Below are 20,156 nucleotides of genomic sequence, written 5' to 3' on the forward strand. Positions count from 1 at the left end.
GTTAACTAGTAATCAAGTTATTTTAAATAATGACTAGCCAATTAAGTTCAAACAATACTTTAAAACAAATCAACATTGACTTCTGTTGGATTTGTGTACAAAATATGCTTATTACTATTGTAAAGGACAGTTGGATCAGGTAATTTACTCATGGGTATTCCCAGCTTAAAAGCTTACTAGCTCAGACTAATTTATGTTGTAATATTGTTCATGAACCTGTACATTATTGTATGTATTAGTATTATGCATTATAGCTTATGTCAGCCATAAATTGTAATTATGACGAGAAATTAACGTCAAACTATAGTAATGCATTTAACAGAGATCTTTGTACATACAGTATTAATAGTACATGTTTAATGCAATTATTTAGTACACAGGTAAATTGTAAAAGATTGTAAAAGTTGGTTTCTCCAACCAACTGGTGTAAATACATACAAGCTCCCAGGAAAGAAGTTGTTTATTTGTTCCTTAGCTCAAAACAATACAGAAACGTCGTATTAACATGGGTCTAATACGCCTGGTTTTTTTTATGTTTGTATTTTAAATGTAGCCGTAGATTTTTGAATACTTTATACGATTGATATCAAATTGACTCATCAATTGAGATTGTCATCATTCTATTTATTTCTAGTCATGCCTGTTTTATATATAGAGGGTGAGTTTTAATTGTCCCCCCCCCCCCAACTTTTACCTACATTTTTTGAAATATCAATCCCAGACCACTTCCAAACATTGTTGGGTAGTAAGTACTTCATTTTGACAAGGTGGTCATTTCCGGCCGCCATCTTGGATCCGCCATATTGGATGCAAAATATTTTTTTCAAATGTAAAGGTGGGGTTGTGACCCATTATTTCAAGCTAGATTTGTACCCTGATTAAAATGCCGCAAACCGTTTAAAAAAATCTTGATTCATTCTAAAGTTATGAGGCCTTTTTAAAACTTTATTTTTAGCCCATTTTAACATTGTGCATTTACAAACTAAGACCATAATCTCAAAATAGTGCTAGATAAAGATAAGTATACACTACCAGTTATTGTAAACCTATTTTCACTTATTTATGACTGATGTATTTTTTTCGGCCGCCATCTTGGATCCGCCATTTTGAAATGAGATAAATTATTTTGAATATGAAGGGTGTGTTGTGACCCATCATTTCGAACTACTTTTTTAAGCTAAACTCAATGCCGCAATCCGTTTTCTGTTATCAAGTTTTATTTATGAAACATTGCAATATTTTTGTTAAAAATGGTAATATTTCAAAATCAAAATATGAAAATGAAAAATGGATCATGGAATTGAGTTCAGCTTAAAAACATAATCCGAAATGATGGGTCACAACACCCCTTTTATATTTAAAATAATTTATCACATTTCAAAATGGCGGATCCGAGATGGCGGCCGAAAAAAATACATCATTCATAACCAAGTGAAAATAGGTTGGCAATGACTGGTAGTGTATACTTATCTTTATCTAGCACTATTTTGAGATTATGGTCTTAGTTTGTAAATGCACAATGTTAAAATGGGCTAAAAATAAAGTTTTAAAAAGTCCTCATAACTTTGGTATGAATCAAGATTTTTAAAAACGGTTTGCGGCATTTTAATCAGGATAATAATCTAGTTCGGAATAATGGGTCACCACTCCACCATTACATTTGAAAAAAATATTTTGCATCTAATATGGCGGATCCAAGATGGCGGCAGGAAATGACCACCTTGTCAAAATGAAGTACTTACTACCCAACAATGTTTGGAAGTGGTCTGGGATTGATATTTGAAAAAATGTTGAAAAAGGTTGGGGGGGGGGACAGTTAAAACTAACCCCGTATACATATTATTAATATCTAAGCAGTACTAGTCAGCACGTTTTCTAAGCCAGTCTACTAGACTAAGGTGTATTAACTAGACGCTTCAGACGCAATTTTGATGTTTTAATAATCTCAGAGGCTGATTCTTACACCGCTATTCTTGACAAACGTTTTTATAAAGCCTACTAACGAGATATATTCACGTCATCAACTGGCCACTAGAAGACAGGAATCTATAGAAAATATTGATCAGTATCTACGAAGACTCAAATTCTCCCTCATACATTTCTTATAGACGTTACGTAGTTTGAACATTTTTTAAGATGATTTTTCTTATTATCTCCAGTTTTTACTAACGCTTGCAGTTTGTTCTAGCCTTAAAATATTCGGTGAAAAGTGTTTTCATTTGAGCTATTGATCATTAAAATCGGACGTGTTATAGACGAGCTACAAACCCTAAAACAATATTAAAGTTAACTTTTTAGAAATAATTTTTTATTAAAAGATGTATATCTCGGATTGCTCATATGTCACCAAGTTCTTTCTTGTCTCAAATTACTCAGTGGATGTTTGGCTTTAATTTTATGTATCACATAATAAAATATGACAAATTTAAAATGAGTCATGAAGCTTTATTTAACAGTAAATTATTTCTTTTAAAAAATTTGTCTTTAGTTTAGGGTATTTATCCCAAATTCCCCAATAACTCCCAAAAAGTAATCCATAGCTAAAACAAAAGTCAACAATGTTACTATTTACAGTATTTAAGACTGTAAAGATTTTTGGAAGTTATTTAGAATTGGGGATATATGTCTAAAACTAAAGACAAATTTTGAAAAACAAATAATCTACTGTTAACCTTCCGTCGGGTGCATCACGGAAGTTACCTCCGGGTCACTACTTTTGTCATAAAACCCATACCGGTAGTATGTGTTCGGCAGGGCTGTGGCCTGATTTACCTCACGAACCTCTTTTGTGGAATCGGTTTTGTATACTCTTACCCCTTTCTCAGTTGTCAGTCAACCTTGAGGAGTGGTTTGCGTCACTACTGGAAGTAGTTTCCGTGAGCGCCCTGTGATGTAACGGGTTTCCCGGAGCCTAGTTCCGTGTGCGCCCTTGTGTTTGACCTTATTTAGCGTTATTATAAAATGGATGATGAAGAACTAATTGCGATATTGATGGCTAGTGTTGAAAGGGTGGACAAGGAACAACATTTCGTTGAAAGTACTAATGGTGGGTGAGTTCGGAAACCTTTATTTTTTAAGAAAAAGAGCTTTGACAAAATGTGTAGTCCTTCTAACAAATGATGTTTTCGCATAAGACAATAGGTGTTTTATTTCAAACACTGTAATTTTTTCTAAAGAGCTTGGACAAAGTAAGTTGTCCTTATGAAATAATTATCTTTTTTCAGAATACCATATACTTTGCGTCATACACTGATGCAATATTTGTCTAAGAGCTTTGATTGAATGAGTTGTCCTCTTACAAAATGATTATATTCATTATACCATGTACGTGTTGTATGTGTTGTTTTATGTCATACAATATTACAATTTGTTTTCTAATATACGATAGTACTGTATAAGTACAAAAAGTAAATCTTTTTTATCCACAACACTTATGTATTTTTATTTGTTTTTATAACATTTTCTATTTGATATACTACTTAAGTAATAGTGTAATAACTCATAAAAAATGTTTTTCTTGCAGTTTTATTGCTATTAAAATGTTTTTTACTCATCATTGTATAGTTTTTGTACTCCCGGAGGTAACTTCCGTGAGTGCCCTTTGGTGTTTGAAAATCAATGCGCCCGACGGAAGATTAAAAAGTTTATTATATCTCCACTGGACCACTTCACTTCACTCATTTTAACATATTTAATTGGAAACAACCACCTTTCCAAACAAACTAACTCCAATTATGCACAGCCACTAGCGCGCTACTTCTCCTAGCTGCTACTGCCTATGTCAAATTGGCCACTTAGTATATACTAGTATCCGCTATTTTGCTAGCGGCCAGTAAAGTAGCCTAGTGTGACACGTTTGTCACGTTTGCCCCCACCCAAGATGCAGCTTTCTTCCACTCATTTCGAACTTACCACCAAGTGAAAAGTGATAAGTTGTCATAATTTATCTTTAAATATAACTTTTACCCTTAATTTTTTTTTTGTTTTTTTTCATCACTTAATGATTGGGGGAAATTATTTCAGCTAATTAAATAAAGATATAAAATAACTAAACAGCAGAGTAGGAGTTAACTCACTAATTATTGGTATCACCCAGCTATGAGCCATCATCGGGTCCACTCGGCTCCATTATGAATAATTGGTAGGTTCCAGAAATATGCACCATTTTACACCAGTGTGACATGTTTGACATTCTGAGAGACTGATTTCTTGGAATCAGCTACTTCCACTATTTTTCTTCACCATTGCAAAGATGTTGCAAAAGCTCAAATAAAAAGTAAATTAGATTATTACAGTGACTTATATAAGTATAAGGAGTAATGTATCATTATTTTCCTCCAATATTTTGCGATTAAGGCAAGTGCTTACAGTACAGAAAGGAAAATAAAGGCCGACACAATGATGTGATGTATAAACTGTAATAAAATAATATAATGCAACATAATTGATACAAAAATTGTTCTCTTCTTATAATTATGTGAATACCTGTATTAAAAAAAAATAAACGTTTAGTTTAGAATTCGATAACAATGTATACAATTTATATTTGAACTTGTGTCATGATTATGCAGCTATCATTTTCTGCAGTTCCCCTTTTCCGTAAAGGTCCTTGACTTCAGTGCCTCCACCAATGAATTTTCCTTTCAAAAAGACTCTGGGGACCTAAATAAGAAACATTCATGTAAAAATGTTAACAAAAACTGCTATTTCATTCATTCAAACTCATCCTTCACTCATTTTCTATTCAAATTATCACTGCTCAGGTGTGAATATTCTTATCTAAATCTGAGCTAATCTAAAACTGGGGAGTTTAAATTGGTGCATTCCTAACTTACTGAATTATTACAAACTACTATCAAATGGCTGTTCGGATTATACTCTGTTTGATGGATTCTGTGTCCTGGCCCTCCATTTACTTGGAGACTGTTAATATTAACAGCTATTTCATTAAAAGTAGTGAAAAATTATCCATATAGTCACAGCCACCTCTAATACAAGGCCGCGGCGAGCAAAAAGTGCCAACGTTTCTTGGCGCGCGGTCGTCTTACGATTAGACCTACAGTGAATGGAGGAGTCACGTACCGACGTACTTATTCGCTTTTTTACTACCCTTGATCATTAGTAATGACATCAAAATTGCTACTGCATCATGCCAGATAGATGTGTTGTGCCTGGGTGCAAGAGTAATTACGAAAGCTCGATTAAAACTGAAGGATACGCACAGTTTTTAAGATTCCAAGTGATCCGGTGCGTAAGTAACAGTGGATTCGCGCTATTCCTAGGTCAGATTGGACACCTTCAATCAGTTCTCGTGTCTGCGTTAAACATTTTCACAAAGATGACCTTAGTTTTGTGGAAAAATACAAGAATAAAGATGGTGATTGGTGTGAATATAGATGCGAGAAGACAGTTTTAGGTGAGAATGCCGTACTCGACTTTTTCGCAATTTATTTTGTATTTTTGATACACGAAAAATGACAAAGAGAAAGACTCCTGAAGAAAGGAGACAAGAGGAAGGAAACAGGATAAAGAAGAGTCAACAGGATTAAGAAATTGGACTAGCAAAAGAAAACGAAGTCGGGGACTTTACTTCATTCAACAATTAAGGCTGTATATTAGACGTAACAAATAAATATATAATAATATTAAATTGACGCGTATTATTAGCGTCATTTTGCACATTATAATTAATGTGGAAAGCCATATGAAGACTTCTGAGATTGTTTCCACAATGGTACGTATTGCTAAATAATTATTAAAATAAATAAAATGATTCAGTCAGTAGGCCTTCAAACAAGAAAAGAAAACTTAAAATGTTGTCGTAGCTATCTACTTATGATTCGTCACGTAGGCTAAAACAATAATATGAATATTTAAGATTGAAAATAATTTTATTTAAACGATCCAAGAAATTTTTTTATTTTACTCTTTCATTTGTAATTGGAAGTTTTACAAGACATTTTCACATTCATTGCAATTATTACAATACGATAAATAGGCCTACAAGCAAACAAGAACATTATGTTTGTATTTTAGTAGAAAAATCCTATCATATGCCATTTAAATATCTTTCATTCATACTATAGAGCAGTGAAAACAGCAAAACTATCATTTAGGTTATAGCCTAGCGCGTGTGAAGACGGACCCAGAAGGGGTGTGATTGCGGCGTTGCCAGTTCGAACTTCGCGGCCTTGTATTAGAGGTGGCTGTGATATAGTCCAGTCATGTTAAGGTTTTAGCTGGAAATAACTCCCTAAGTGATGAAACTTTGCACATGTGTAGTACTAGTACCCAGTAATAACATATCAAAAATCAACATTCGTGCATGCTGTTATATTTTCAAATCTTGTTCAAACAAAAGTTAAAGAAGACACAAAAATACATCTTTTACTCATTTACATGTTCACTCTATCTCTAGTTGAAATTAATATTTCAAAAAAACATTAATTTTGTTTGATATATATATATATTTATATGCGTGTGTGTCCGTGAACACGATAACTTGAGTAATGTTTGTCTGATTTTTATTACATTTGGCTTGAAGGTGGTACAGCGGAATAACCTTGAATGAGTTCTGCGAACCAGCATGCCGGACCATGGCAACAGGGTTTAATGGGGGCTTTTATGGGGTAAAAATTGGGTTTTCTCATTTTTTACTCCCAAAAGACTAAATTTTCCAATATCTCGTAGGCTTATTGGTTGTGGAGAAAATTCAAAAAACTGTAAATTTAAAATCCTTATGTTATTCTTATGGAGAATATTGAAAAGTATTGCAGTTTGCTTGTTTATGGATATATTTTGATCAAACTTGGTAAATTTATTAATTTTATACTAAGCTATAAATATTCTACTAAAAACACACTTTATTACCCTCCCCGTAGCAGCAAACCTAGGTACTCGTTAAACCTTATGTATGTTTTAGAGATAGGGCAAACATGTAAATGAGTAAAAGATGTATTTGTGTGTGTTCTTTAACTTTTGTTTGAACAAGATTTCTATATTTCCAATGATAAGTGAAATATGGGCAAAAAAGTGAAAATCAACCATTTTCCATTTTACAAGATGTCGGCCATAGCACAAGTTTTCAATTAAATAGGGATGGTCAAGTCTCGAAATTTCGGGAAATTTTCAATCTCGTTACACAAGACGAGATTACTTTTTGGCCGAGATTTTTATCGAGACGAGAATAAAAAAAAAAAAAAAAAAAAAAAAAAAAATTAAAAACGCCTGCAGAAAGTCAATGAGTCAATGCAATACCCGCAATACAGGAGCGTGTTGTAGTTGCGTTTCCTTTTCGAAGGCGTTCTTATTTAATTAATTCTTTTAATGTAAATATTACTTTAATTCTTTTAATGTAAGTATTACTTTCATTATTTTAATAATATTACTTTAATAACATTTGAGAAGTTTTGTTAAGTGTAAGCAGTGTGAGGAATGTTTTATTACTATAAAAAAAGTCAAAACAAGTAACTATTTTATAAAAATTAATATTGCTTTTATTTTATGATTTATTTTATTTTAGGATAAGTTGAACTCTATCCTAACTGATATCACCATGTTTCCTAATCGTAGGCATTTTTAATAAGTTAGGCGTGATTAATAAAAAAATGTTATGCTGATGTTATTTAATGAAAGATTGTAAATATTCTTGCCTATTATCATTATTTTAGTATTTAAACAGTCATCTAACAATGTTACAAAATCAGGTAAAAATTTCGAACGTGCATTTCCCGTTGTGTATGAGAAGAGAAATCTCGTCTCCATCTCGTCTCGAAATTTTATGAGAAATAAAAAATCTCGTCTCGTCTCGTCTCGAACTAAAAATCCAATCTCGTCCATCCCTACAATTAAATAAATAGATTCTTCCATGTTAACCTTATGGGAGAAAAACCAACTTTGACGGAAGATCCTGCCCAAACTAGTAAAGATTTGATAAAATGAAAACCACTTTGCAAAACTACAAATCAGGGTCATTTTATGACATCTTTAATAATCAAAATCGGTCTAAAAATAAGGGAGGAGTTCTGTTAACAAAAATTAGCTTAGCGTATTATATAGGCTATAGGCCTATAGACGATGGGGTCCAGATTAATGACAGACTATAAAGTCAACTAGGCTATTACTTTTAGAAGTATTTATGAAGCAAAAGAATTTTAATTGGATATACAACAAAATGTAGTTTTTGCCTTACCGATCTTGCTCCAGTCATTTCCCCAAGCACGTCTTGCACTTCACCTCCATCGTCTCGCTCATCCAACTCAATCACTGTGTATTTCAGTTTAAGTTTGTCAAACACCTGGAAAAGCAATGGATACGTCAAAACATTAAACTTTGTCTGTTTGTTTACCATTTATTCTTACTAATATTATAAATGTGAAAGTTTGTGTGTTTGTATGAAGTTCAATCACGCATTACCTACTGGACGGATTGGGCTCAAATTTGGCATGATTATAGCTAACATTCCCGATTAACATATAGGCATATTCTTATCTCAAAAATTGTTTTGGGCTCCGCCCCAGTGGCTCTGTGGTTCCCCATGTTAGCCTTATGAGTATTCATATTTAAAGGGAATAAAAGAATTTAGTCAGCTGTTTCAACTTAAACAGTTGGTTCTATGGTATGCAAGAACATTAAAAGTTATAAGATTTATCAAAAGGGTGCAGCACTATTACTTTTTTTTGCTCATTTGTGATATTTTGCGAATCTTTAAAATTATTTTTTCTCTATTGTTTATGCGAAGTGTTAGAATATTATGGCTATGGTAGATGTGTAATACTATAGTATATAGTAAATTTAAAGAAGCAAATTTTATCAAATTGTGTCCTCCCACATTGCAAATGCAAAGCTCGAGTATAACTGCAATAAGCATTTATACTTATATGCCAATCCCGTACGAAGGACGGGTACTCTGCTAGTATTTTATATAATTCACTCCAGTTCTCTTAACACACACTGACTTTGAAACGCAATCAGACACATGTGGGGCCTAGAGGTCATTTCTCCGTTTAGTAGACTAAAACAAATGTTTGTTTCAGTGTGATTCATTACCTTAAACATTGTACTTATGATAAACAATTGCATTACAAGTCTTTTCAGGCAAAAAAATTCAGGAAATTTGTTTGATTAATTGATATATAATGTAATGAAGAACTAAATAAATCCTAAACATGAGATGGGAATGGTGTGAATTGTGCATATTTGATAATGAGGAACAAAATAGAATAATAAAAATATCAAGTATGTTAAAAAAATTTAAATAAGGTACGTAATAGAGCATCCATTGTAATATGCAGAAAACGTTAAAAAGTATACAAAAGCAATTCATGACTTCTTTTTGTATTTGGAAACTTAATGTTTCGGAGGTGATTTTTTTCTGAAAATGGGCCATCATAAACAAATATCTAACATGATTACTGATTAGTCAATGCTTATCCTGGGACATAAAATTGTATTCTACGTTTTTCATCTCTATGTTCTATATTGTATAAGGAAGCTACTCCTGGCCATAGCTTGGATGACTATAAATAAGCATAGACACCTCTAATACACAAGGCTGCGTTCAAACTGGCAATGCTGCAATCACCCCCGCCTGGGTCCGGCTTCACACACGCTAGAATATTAACATCAATGAGAGTATTGCTGTTTTCGGCGCTCTGTATCAATGAATGAAAGTATGTAAATGACATATTAGTGGATTTTAGGGTATAGTGAAATAGACAATTAGAAAAATCAAGGTTGCATATTTATATAGTGAAAAAATACAACATAGAACAATTTGTCTAAAAAAAAAAAAAAAAAAAAAAACTTGCAAAATCTTGAAATAGAACAGGAAAAAATTATAGGAGAAAAAATTATTTTCCTTATTTGCGTTTTGTTATACAAGTATACCTACATAAAATAAACACAATAGAACACTTCATACAATCAAAATAATTTTTTACTCGTTTTTAACTATGCGGATATATCTGCTACCTGTCCACGGATGAGTAGAAAAGCATCGGATATATCCGCCACCCGTCTTTGAAGATATGACTATGACGTTAGGCAATAAATAAAGACAACGTAGTGTTGAGCGCAAAACATCGAGGGGGGAGCGTAGGAGAGAAGGGAGGTGCGTGGGATAGGGGAGGAGCAGGAGAGGGTAGGCGCGGGAGAGAGGGTGGGGTGCGGGAGAGAGCTCAGCCATGGAGAGAGCAGGAAAGTGGCGCCTTGGTACCACGAAACATCTGGTTACTGCTCAAGCACCTGACAGTCTGCCTGAAGAGAAGGCGGATACATCCGCTTCCCGTCCGGAACATCAAAAACCATAGGTGGATATATCCGCCACCCGTCCTTTTTTATCGCCAAAGACTTAGGCGGATATATCCGTCAGCCGTCCGTGAAGGGTTATGTTATTTTGTTCGCTTAGCAGCAGTGTTTATTACCGCCCCCAGAGGGGAGGTAATTGCCCGGTATTTGAACCGGCACTTCAGGTAAGGCCACAGTTATGGACGACTGGAAAGCCAGCCCCTACGGGGAGAGTACCCAGTGACATCCCTCCATCCAGGATGGTGGGGTGTTTAGCTCTCAGAGTGGCTCCTCCGTGCAGCACCTCTCACCTACCATACGGCTGTACCTGTAAGCTCACGGGGACAGTCAGGGATTAGATAGGTCCCAGGTGCTGCTTGCACTGTGTTGCGTACAGGGTACTCCATTATGGTTCCTCCGGGTTTCATCCCAGGGCAACCTATTTTGGAGTGTACGTGCGACCAAGTAACCGGTATCCCTGGTTAGGATTGAGGGGTAACCCTCTTTCCGAAGGGTTGCTTCGGCAGCCGGTGACCTTGATGGCCTTAAGCACAGAAAACGTACTACTATAACCCAGAATGCCAACCGCATGGTAAAAAGCATTAAACGGTTTGAGAGAGCTTTGCCTGTCAATCGTAGGCAGCGCCACCAGCGTTGCTATGCTATTGCATGGCAACGCTGGTGGCGCTGCCCACGGATTGACAGGCAAAGCTCTCTCAAACCGCTTAATGCTTTTTACCATGCGGTTGGCATTCTGGGTTATAGTAGTACGTTTTCTGTGCCTTAAGTCATCCATCCATGGTGTCTCGAAGGCTGGTGCTAAGGCTCTGGCTGATATCATGGGCCCGGGTCATATTTGTAAGGTACCGGGTTAGGCGTCGGGGTGTTTCGGCACCTTCGACAACAAGTCTAAGTCTAAGTCTAAGTGTTTATTACCAACATACGAAGGTAAATTAGGAAATTGTCTGGAATAGTCACCTATAACTGGCTTCTCGCGTCTATATTTACTCCAATCATTGACTGGGACGGGTGGCGTCGTCCTGTAATCCAGCTACTAGGAGGTCACGAATTGTGGATATTTATAGGCATGCACTGTGGATGCGATACTCCCTGGTGAGGATTAACGTCCGAACGGGTGAGTACTACGACTATCCGCAGTACTATCCTGATAATTAGACGATAATTCGTAATTACCAAGGCAAAAATGTGGTTCGGATTCCACTATAAACTGTAGGTCCCTTATTTTCCATTTGCTGTATGGGCTATTAATTAAAAGCTGTGTCCAAGGAATGTCGACCTTAGTCACTAACAAGACTACAAGATCGCGCCACTCATCCTACACTCATCTCCATTCATACTTGGCTTAAAATATCTACTTTGTATGGTCGCCATTTCATAGAACATTATTAACAGTATTTAGTTCTATATTTTTCTACAAAAAAAAGGTCATCTTCGTGAAAATGTTTTACACATACGCAACATTTGTTTGAAGGTGTCCAATCTGACCGCGGACGCCATTGTTGCTTACGCGGCGGATCACTTGGAATCCTAAAACACTGGCATGCTGTAGTAACAAGTTTAATGCCATTACTAATGATTAAAGGTAGTAAAACCGCAAATAAGTAAGTCGGTACGCAACTCCTCCATTCACTGGAATGGTAAGACAACTGTGCGCCAAGACTCAGATGCAACAATGCCAGTTTTCGCTCGCCGCGGCCTTGTGTACTAGAGAAGGCTATGCTATAAGCCTATGAATATGATTATAACTAATCATACGCTGTAGCTTGAAGCTGGTTTTGCTTAGTTTGTGTTGTGTTCTAACGTTATACTCTATGTACACCAGCTAGAGATAGAGAAATATAAAAATACATATGATTCTGCATACTAACCTCTTTGGCCATGCGACAGTAAGGACAATATGACTTGGAGAAAATGACCACAGTATCACTGCTGATCTTGGTGTTGACAAACTCTGCGACTGGACCACTCATGTTGACTGCTCGGCTACCACCTAAACCCATCAAACTACGACTGAAAAATCAAACACATTTACTGTAACTGTAGCTGCCAATTGATAAGGTTTATGTTTACACATCTTACGTTTAATTTAGTAAGTTTTTGTTTTATCTCGTTGATTCACCACCACTACTTCTCTGTCTCTACTTTTTGCCATTTTCGTCCTGAAAGGAAAAGTGTCCAAAAGTAATAATAATGTGAGTTCAGTAAAGCTGCACAAACTCGGCACACAAAAACCAATTAGTCCAGATTTCATGCAAACCCATAAAGAATTCTGCACAGGTTGCACAGAACACTACACCATGGGTGTTAATTTTAATTACAACTCAAATGGTGGACTATTAAAACTCGGTTGCTTTGATAACCAGTACATTGCCTGTATGTACCTACTGACGACAATCTAAAATAACATTCAAAGACAAAAACTACCTTCAATAATATGAAAAGCCAAAACATTGCACATCCAATGTGGTATATTTAATATTTTCTTCCCTTCAAAACTAAGAATGAAAATTAATTTGAAGATTATTTGATTGTTTAAAATATGTTATGGAAAATTTAATGTAACAATCAATTCAATGTATCAATTCAGGTATTCTTGAAAGTGTATATAATTGAAGAAAGAAGTTTTTAATTGAATCTAAACCATCAGGAAATGCTAAAGCCACCTTTCTTAAACTTAATGTGAGCTACAGAAACATAAACTGCATAATAACCACAAAAGAAGACGGTAACTTAATTAAAACTTACGGTCAACTGACGTTGTATTAATGGTCAAAGTGAATACCTAACTAAATAAACTCTACACAAACTTGTCTTTTATTTACAGGAAGGAAAAATAAATCAAAAATGAAGAAAATACACGCTTACAAATACACACTGAGGGTCACACATATCAACATCGCAAAACACAGAAGCCCTAGAGTATGCCAGCCAACACCATCTGCTCAAGGCAGACTGGGAAAAACTGTTGCGAGTTCCAATTAAGACCATCAGCTTAACGCAAAGATTTTACACACAAACTGGAAACAAAATGGCTGCAAACTTGAAAAGTGGAAAACTGTGTATTTTATGTAATTTTTTCAAAGGCTGTAACTCCTAAACGAGTGGGTTTATAAAAAAAAGTCAAGAATGGCGGCTGAATTTCAAAAACTAAATTCATATTTTTAACTGCCACAAAAAATAAAGGAATGTCCCCCATTTAAAGTTTTTTTCTAACTCTTACCGATCCCGATATCCCAACTTGAGTTGATCATCCTCTATAGGACCTTGTATATACAGTGTGATTGAAAAGTCTCGGAACGGTACTATTACAGATACTATAACTTAATAGACGGTTACTATTTTAGATAAGGGAATGAAACTTGGTAAATCAATTATAGCCATAAATGTCTACTCTTTTAAGTTATTATTACTTTTTTATCCCTAAAGGAGGACGCCCACGAAGATTCAGACAAATTTCTCAAATAGCAGCATAGGTCGACTTTGGTATCACATTTTAGGTCTCTTTTGGTAAACACAATGCCACAAACACGAACTCAAACGGACAATGGAGTCAAAAATGACAACTGTTCAAAGATTCTATTATAATACATGCAAATACTTCCGCGTACTAGGAAGTCGGAAGAAAATCATAAACGTTAAGCGTAGGTCGATATGCACATCACACTGAAGGTCTTTATTAGCAGAATATAATGCTGCAATTTTGAGCTCAAATTAACAGCTAGGTAAAAAATGGCAGCCGTTCAAAGATTCAAAATGACAGATTCAAGAAATATTTGAATGGCTGCCATTTTTTACTAAGATGTCTGTTTGAGTTGGGGGTTGCGGCTATGTGTTTAACACGTTCGCTACTGAGCGTCGCATATATGCGACGCCGCAGTCATTGCCACAGACCGAGGTATACATTTCAATCTTACACATAGACCGGCTGTCACTTGGATAATAGTACACACAGACCACGGGCGAAAACCTGTAAAACAGTGAAAATTTACATTGTAATACGCTACAATAGTGTTTGTAAATAAATTGTTCTTGTTTTTTTGTATTTTTTATAACCTTTTGTAATGTCGCATATTTGCGACGCCCGGTCTACAGTGAAAACAATAGTGAAAATTATCATAGTTTTCTTGAAATAGACTAAACGTCGCATATATGCGACGGCTCATTTTTTGTGTTTTAAGGTGAAAGTAAGTAAAAAAATAAACAGATTATTCAAGAACAGTTTATAACTGAACAAATATAAAAGCTACATAGGATAATGCAGCATACATACTGCATACATACATACAGTGATGCATAAAAGTAAAGACCAGTTTTTCCTACTATCATATGACGTCACCAATCATCATACCCACAGACCAAGCGACGCAGTTGTGCGTCAGACATCTCTGTAGACCACTGCAGGGAATTCAGTGCCTTCAAATAGACCACTACAAAGATATAAGCATTTTAATAACATTAGAACCCCGACGCAAATATGCGTCGGCAGTCTATTTTAATGTGACTAGCCGTCGCATATATGCGACGGCAGTCTATGGGTAGAAACCGGCCGTCGCATATGTGCGTCGCTGGTCCATGTGAATGGAAAATTTTGTACTATTGCAGTAGCGAACGTGTTAACAAGCGGAGACCTTTAATTTGATACCAAACTTGACCTATACTACTATTTGAGAATTTTGTCTTACTCGTCTTGGGCCATTCCCCTTAAGAGGTAAAAAAAAGTAATAATAGCTTGAGAGAGTAGACAATTATGGTTATTATTGATATACCAAGTTTTATTACTTTATCCATAATGGTAAAAAATAAATTACACCCTTCCAGGATTTTTCAATTACACTGTATATGTTAGTAGATGAGGATATATAGGGCTACTCATCTTGTGATCAGAGGGTTGTCAGTTCAATCCGTTTTAATGGCAGTAGCTTTTAGATGGCTTGAAACTACAGGGTGCGAAAAAAACTATTTTCTGCAGCGTACTGTTCAGCGACAGGTCGTCTGAGAGTGTTGGGGTTAGGCTCGTTGGAAAGCCTACACTATGCCATTATCTGTGGTCATAGAACATTGGTCACCTGAGCAACGTGCGTCTGTTATAGAGTCATTTCAAAAAAGTTATGATTCAGTTATTGCAACACATCAGCATTTCCATGCATTCTTTAAATTAGGTCGACATGGAGATGTTCCGTCGTGATTATTTGTATGGATTATCAACAAAATTAAACAGATTAATACAAAATCTGTATGTATAAGAATTAAGATCAGACCTCAAAATTTGTGTAAATGAGCAGTCAGAAATATTCAAAGCAGACGCTGGTTTTTGGACGGGCCTCGGGGGCTGCTTTCCAGCACAAACTCTTTTGAATGTTAGTTGTCTGGCGTCCGATCTGACTTTAGACTGCTTGTCAGCTTTTTTTTTAACGCAGAAGCCGTTGCTCTTAGTGACCCACCACATGATTGTGCTACTTGACAGAATCCACGTTGCCCTAGAATGCACGGAACTACTGCTGAGTTGCAATGACTGAATCATTACCTTGTACATTTGAATCTACAACAAGCGCACGTTGCTCAGGTGACCAATGTTCTATGAACACAGATAGGCCTAATGGCATAGTGTAGGCTTTCCAACGAGCCTAACCCTAACACTCTCAGACAACCTATCGCTGAACAATGCACTGCAGAAAATAAATTGTTTTTTTCCGCACCCTGTATATCAAATTGTCCTAAACCATTAAGCTTTCAAGAAATTAATTAGCCAATCTGACTCATCTCATCCATTCACCACTCAACCTTCTCCAATGTTATGGTGAGCAAGTGTCAAGATTATCTAATATAATATAAATAATAACCAAAGTCTGCTACTCTATTTGGCATTAATTTGGATCATTTAAAACATCCTGTTAGCAGAGTCATACAAAAAAACTTAAGTTCATAACCAACTTTTTAAAAGCTATTTAGTTGATATGTAAATTTACAACAAGTTGATGAACTAAGCTATTGAGAATGTAAAATTCGTTAAATAGACTAATAGTCGGTGGACTTGGTGTAAGAGGTCAGAAAGTTAAAATGTTCAACCACATGCATTCTACTCTACTTAAGATAACGAAGCATATTAACAATATACAGCAAAGTCTTGATTATCCAATCTTTGGTCATCCAACATCCGTCTTATACAACCTTCAGTGTTTTCCGACCCTCCCTGGAGACTTAGAGCACTTTGAATTTGCGTGGAGTTTCCATTTCACTCTACACCATAGAGTCAACTCTTTTGCTGACCCTCTCTCTACTCTGAAGAAATCAACTAGGCTTTAAGGGCCTAAACCCGATAGTATTTTCTGATTTTTTAGCGTACTTTATGCCACACACTTCATTAACTCCTTTTACCTTTACATTTCTCTGCTTTATTAGCTTAGTGTCACTTTATCAGAAATTTCACATACAATGAAAGGCCTAGTAGTGTGTGTGTGTATTTAGGCCTACGGCTTTGGCATTTGGCATTTTTTTTAAGGGAACTGTCCAAACCTAGTTTTTATCTAACACATTTTTTTTAGATAGCATAATTAATGGATAGCCCAATGACAAATGGTGTCTGGGTCCGGAATCGTTATCACTTGGAATCTAATCAGCGTACTATATATTTGAAGGGAGGCACTAACCACATGATACCCAGACAATTATTTGTGATTTACTAACTTATGTCAATTTGTGTTGGTGATAGCCTTGAAAAGAAACAAATCAAAGGTGTTAATGAAAAAACCTAAAAGGCTTGGATAGGTTAGACAAACTGTGAAGCTCAAGTGTAATAAATTTCAAGTGTTTTAATATGTGTGGGGTTTTTTAACAGTAGGCCTACTATCCAACCTCGATGTGACTGGTTTATGTCGGATAATCAAGACTCTAGGGAAAGATAAATTGTTGCATTAAAAAACTAATAATTTATTGGGATTAAAAGCAAATGAAAGGTTAGGGTATGCTGGGGCGGTCCACTCACCAATCAATAAAACTGATACTATCGGAAATAAAATAGGGTGAATGTGCATGACACAAAGTGCTGGATTCCACCTAAAAATTGTCATAAAACTAAATTGCTAAGTTTGTTTTTCTAAAACTTATGAGGTTAGTTAAGGTATGGTCTGGGTGGGTATCTTGACATGTAAAGCCTATTTAATTCATTTGAGTTTTGTTCTAAAGTAGGTACATATTATTATCTTTAAGGGTAAATCCTCAGTTTAAGACTAAATCAATCGTATGAATAATTTTCACAGTCTTATTTGATATTTTCTACATTCACTTATTTAATGAGTTAAGAAAATTAAATTGAAACCATGCATAAGTTATCAAATATTTGTACACTTACTAAGTAAAAATCTTTTGTTCATGATTAAAAAATTGGCAGCTCTTGAAATCAGAACCATCCTTTTAATACCTCGCTACAAATCCTAGATCAGAAATAGACTGTTTAGACTCCTCTCTCAAGTTTTGAGGACAATATCTGGAAAATCTATATTTAATTCTATAATTTTTCAGTAATTATTTAACAATATAAGTTAATATTTTGTGAAATAAAATTGAAAGTAGGGCCTATTTAGTCAGAATTTGTTCAGTAAACAACAACAGTTCAACAAGTACGTATACAGTGCACTCTCGATTATCTGAGCCCTGGTTATCGGAGCCCTCGGGTTATCCGAGGTTGTTTTAGGCTTAAATAGATACACGTAAGAATGTATCACAACAACAGAAAAAATAAGAATTACAAAGTACAGGTTGGCCACCAACCGTTGGCCAGATGGACGAGTCGTCTGCAGAACGTAAGCGATATCAGTAGCATTTTATTTACTGCTCGGGCATTGATAATTGGTATAAATAATAAATAATTGATAAATGGCATTGACTTTTGCAAGACCTTGTCATTTCTGTGGTATTTTGATATTGAGATAATTTTGTCAAGTATAGCTCAAGTCAAACTTGTAAACAAAGATTAATAATTTATAAACAAAATGGATCCTCCTTATCGTGGTTGGTACCTGCCATTTATCCCTGATATGTGCATAAAATCCCTGAAATGAAGATTTTTATCCCCAGTAATTTTCATTTTTACCCCGTTTTAGATATTTTATCCCGCATAATTTTAAAAAATCCCATATTTGTTGTACAAATTACCCATCTTCCCATGAAATTACCCTTTTGTCTTGATTTTTAAGCGACTTTTTCCCCCCACCCAAACCCTGAATTCCCACTCTGTCCCCTAGAGAGTAGGAATTATGGCTGATAAAAATTACGCTGTTGTCTCGATGTTTTAGCGAGTTAAATAATTAGCCTGTTGTCTCGATGTTTTAGCGAGTTAAATTAGCCAGTTGTCTCGATGTTTAAGCGAGAGTTCTCCCCACCCAAAACCCCGAATTCCCACTCTACCCCCTAGTGAGTAGGAATTATTGCTGGTATAAAACCGATTGTAGTTATTAAAGGAAGCCTCGGCGACAAAAAAGTTATTTAAGCGAGTTGTAGTATTGATGTCAAAGAACAGTTTAAGAATGTTTTTAAGTGTGTTTTAGGTGAGTTGTGGAAACTGAACAATAACCCTGGTGGTAATCTAGTTTCTAATGATATATAAATTACTATTGTACTCTTGGTCACCCTTGTCGCAATAATTAGGCCTACCTCTAACTCTCACAACCCTATCAAGAGAATAATATCCATCAGAATCAAGCCAAATCTGTAGCTGTATAATTTGTATCAAGATTAATAATAAGTTATATATTATGGTGCTCTGTGGTAAAACACCTTCTGTTCTGAATCGATCATTGGTACTCATTGTCTACAAATTATTTAACCTTACCTTTAACTGAGCTCTAGCCTATTTGACTTGGTTGCAGAAGAATGCTTATTCTTTTGGATCTAAATCAATGTTAGTTGCTTGTTTAACTTTCGAATTTTGCTTTCTTTTGAACTTCCACTTCGTTCTTGTTGCGTAATTTGATTTTACTGGTTAGGTAAGGTTTAAGGTTTAAGGGTTGGGTTACGGGTTACAGTTTACAAAGTGACAGAACAGCGGACAGCACTCTGAATCAGAATACTATACTAAGTCAGTGAGTCAGTAGTACGGTACTGAGACTGACTGAGGACAGAACGACAGAAGACAGAAGGCTGTGACACTGACTGACTGACTCGACTATACCTACTATAGGTATATAGTCAATGATGGTAGCCTAATTCAACCAAGCCAGCTTTTTTTTAAGCCAACCTAAAAAAAGAAGAAGAAGAAGAAGAAAAAAACCCTCCATTTGGGTATTTACTCAGGGGAGGTATAGAAGAGGCTACGATGACAGCTGTGGGCTTCTTGTTAGCTGAGGGAACGACATTACCGTAACAAAACGGTCGGTAGCCAACGGCCTCGGTGGTCTAATGGTTAGTGTGCCGGGCTGATATACTGTAGGTCCCGGGTTCGAATCCTGCTGGTATCATTAACTTTTTGTCCAAGATTTTTTTATTATCAGCAAGTTTGGTTGGTTTGGTTCGGTTATTACAGTTTAATTTTATTATTAAGTCATTATAAAATTTTAATTGAGCAAATTCTAGTTTAAAAAATAAACAGAATTATTTTTCCGATTACTAAACTTTTGTTATAATATTTCTTTATCAGCAAGTTTGGTTAGTTCGGTTAGGTTATGATTTTATATTTAAAAAATAATAAAATTGAATTTGAGACATTTATAATTTTATTTTATGAACAGAACTATTTTTGCGATTAGTAAACCTTCATTGCCAAAGTGCTCTCTTCTACAGCGCTGTTCACGGAGGAATTTTGAACTAAATGCCTCATTCGTACCTCCCCTAAGTCAGACCCCTAAATTTGTTTA

At 35.4% G+C, this 20,156-nt stretch overlaps 1 protein-coding gene across 5 annotated transcripts; it reads right to left on the minus strand.

Annotated features, from left to right (window-relative positions):
* Positions 1-4,399: 4,399 nt before the first annotated feature.
* On the minus strand, positions 4,400-19,333 carry LOC128989995 (uncharacterized). 5 transcript variants are annotated; one of them, XM_054412190.1, is made up of 5 exons: positions 19,136-19,333; positions 17,291-17,361; positions 12,177-12,298; positions 8,192-8,296; positions 4,400-4,662 (listed from the first exon to the last, which is right to left on the minus strand). In XM_054412190.1, the coding sequence occupies exons 2-5, from the start codon at positions 17,337-17,339 to the stop codon at positions 4,564-4,566; spliced, it is 375 nt and encodes a 124-aa protein (XP_054268165.1). In that variant the 5' UTR covers positions 17,340-17,361; positions 19,136-19,333; the 3' UTR covers positions 4,400-4,563. The 5 variants fall into 5 exon arrangements, with proteins under 5 accessions (XP_054268165.1, XP_054268166.1, XP_054268168.1 ...); XM_054412191.1 differs by lacking the exon at positions 17,291-17,361 and having other exon boundaries at positions 12,177-12,318; positions 19,136-19,329; XM_054412193.1 differs by lacking the exon at positions 17,291-17,361 and having other exon boundaries at positions 19,136-19,328.
* Between the last annotated feature and the right edge of the window lie 823 nt (positions 19,334-20,156).

Source organism: Macrosteles quadrilineatus, unplaced genomic scaffold (assembly GCF_028750875.1).
Source record: "Macrosteles quadrilineatus isolate MER2022 unplaced genomic scaffold, UCM_ALF_1.0 Scaffold_3__2_contigs__length_128488019, whole genome shotgun sequence".
In the NCBI taxonomy this organism is placed as follows: Eukaryota; Metazoa; Arthropoda; class Insecta; order Hemiptera; family Cicadellidae; genus Macrosteles; species Macrosteles quadrilineatus.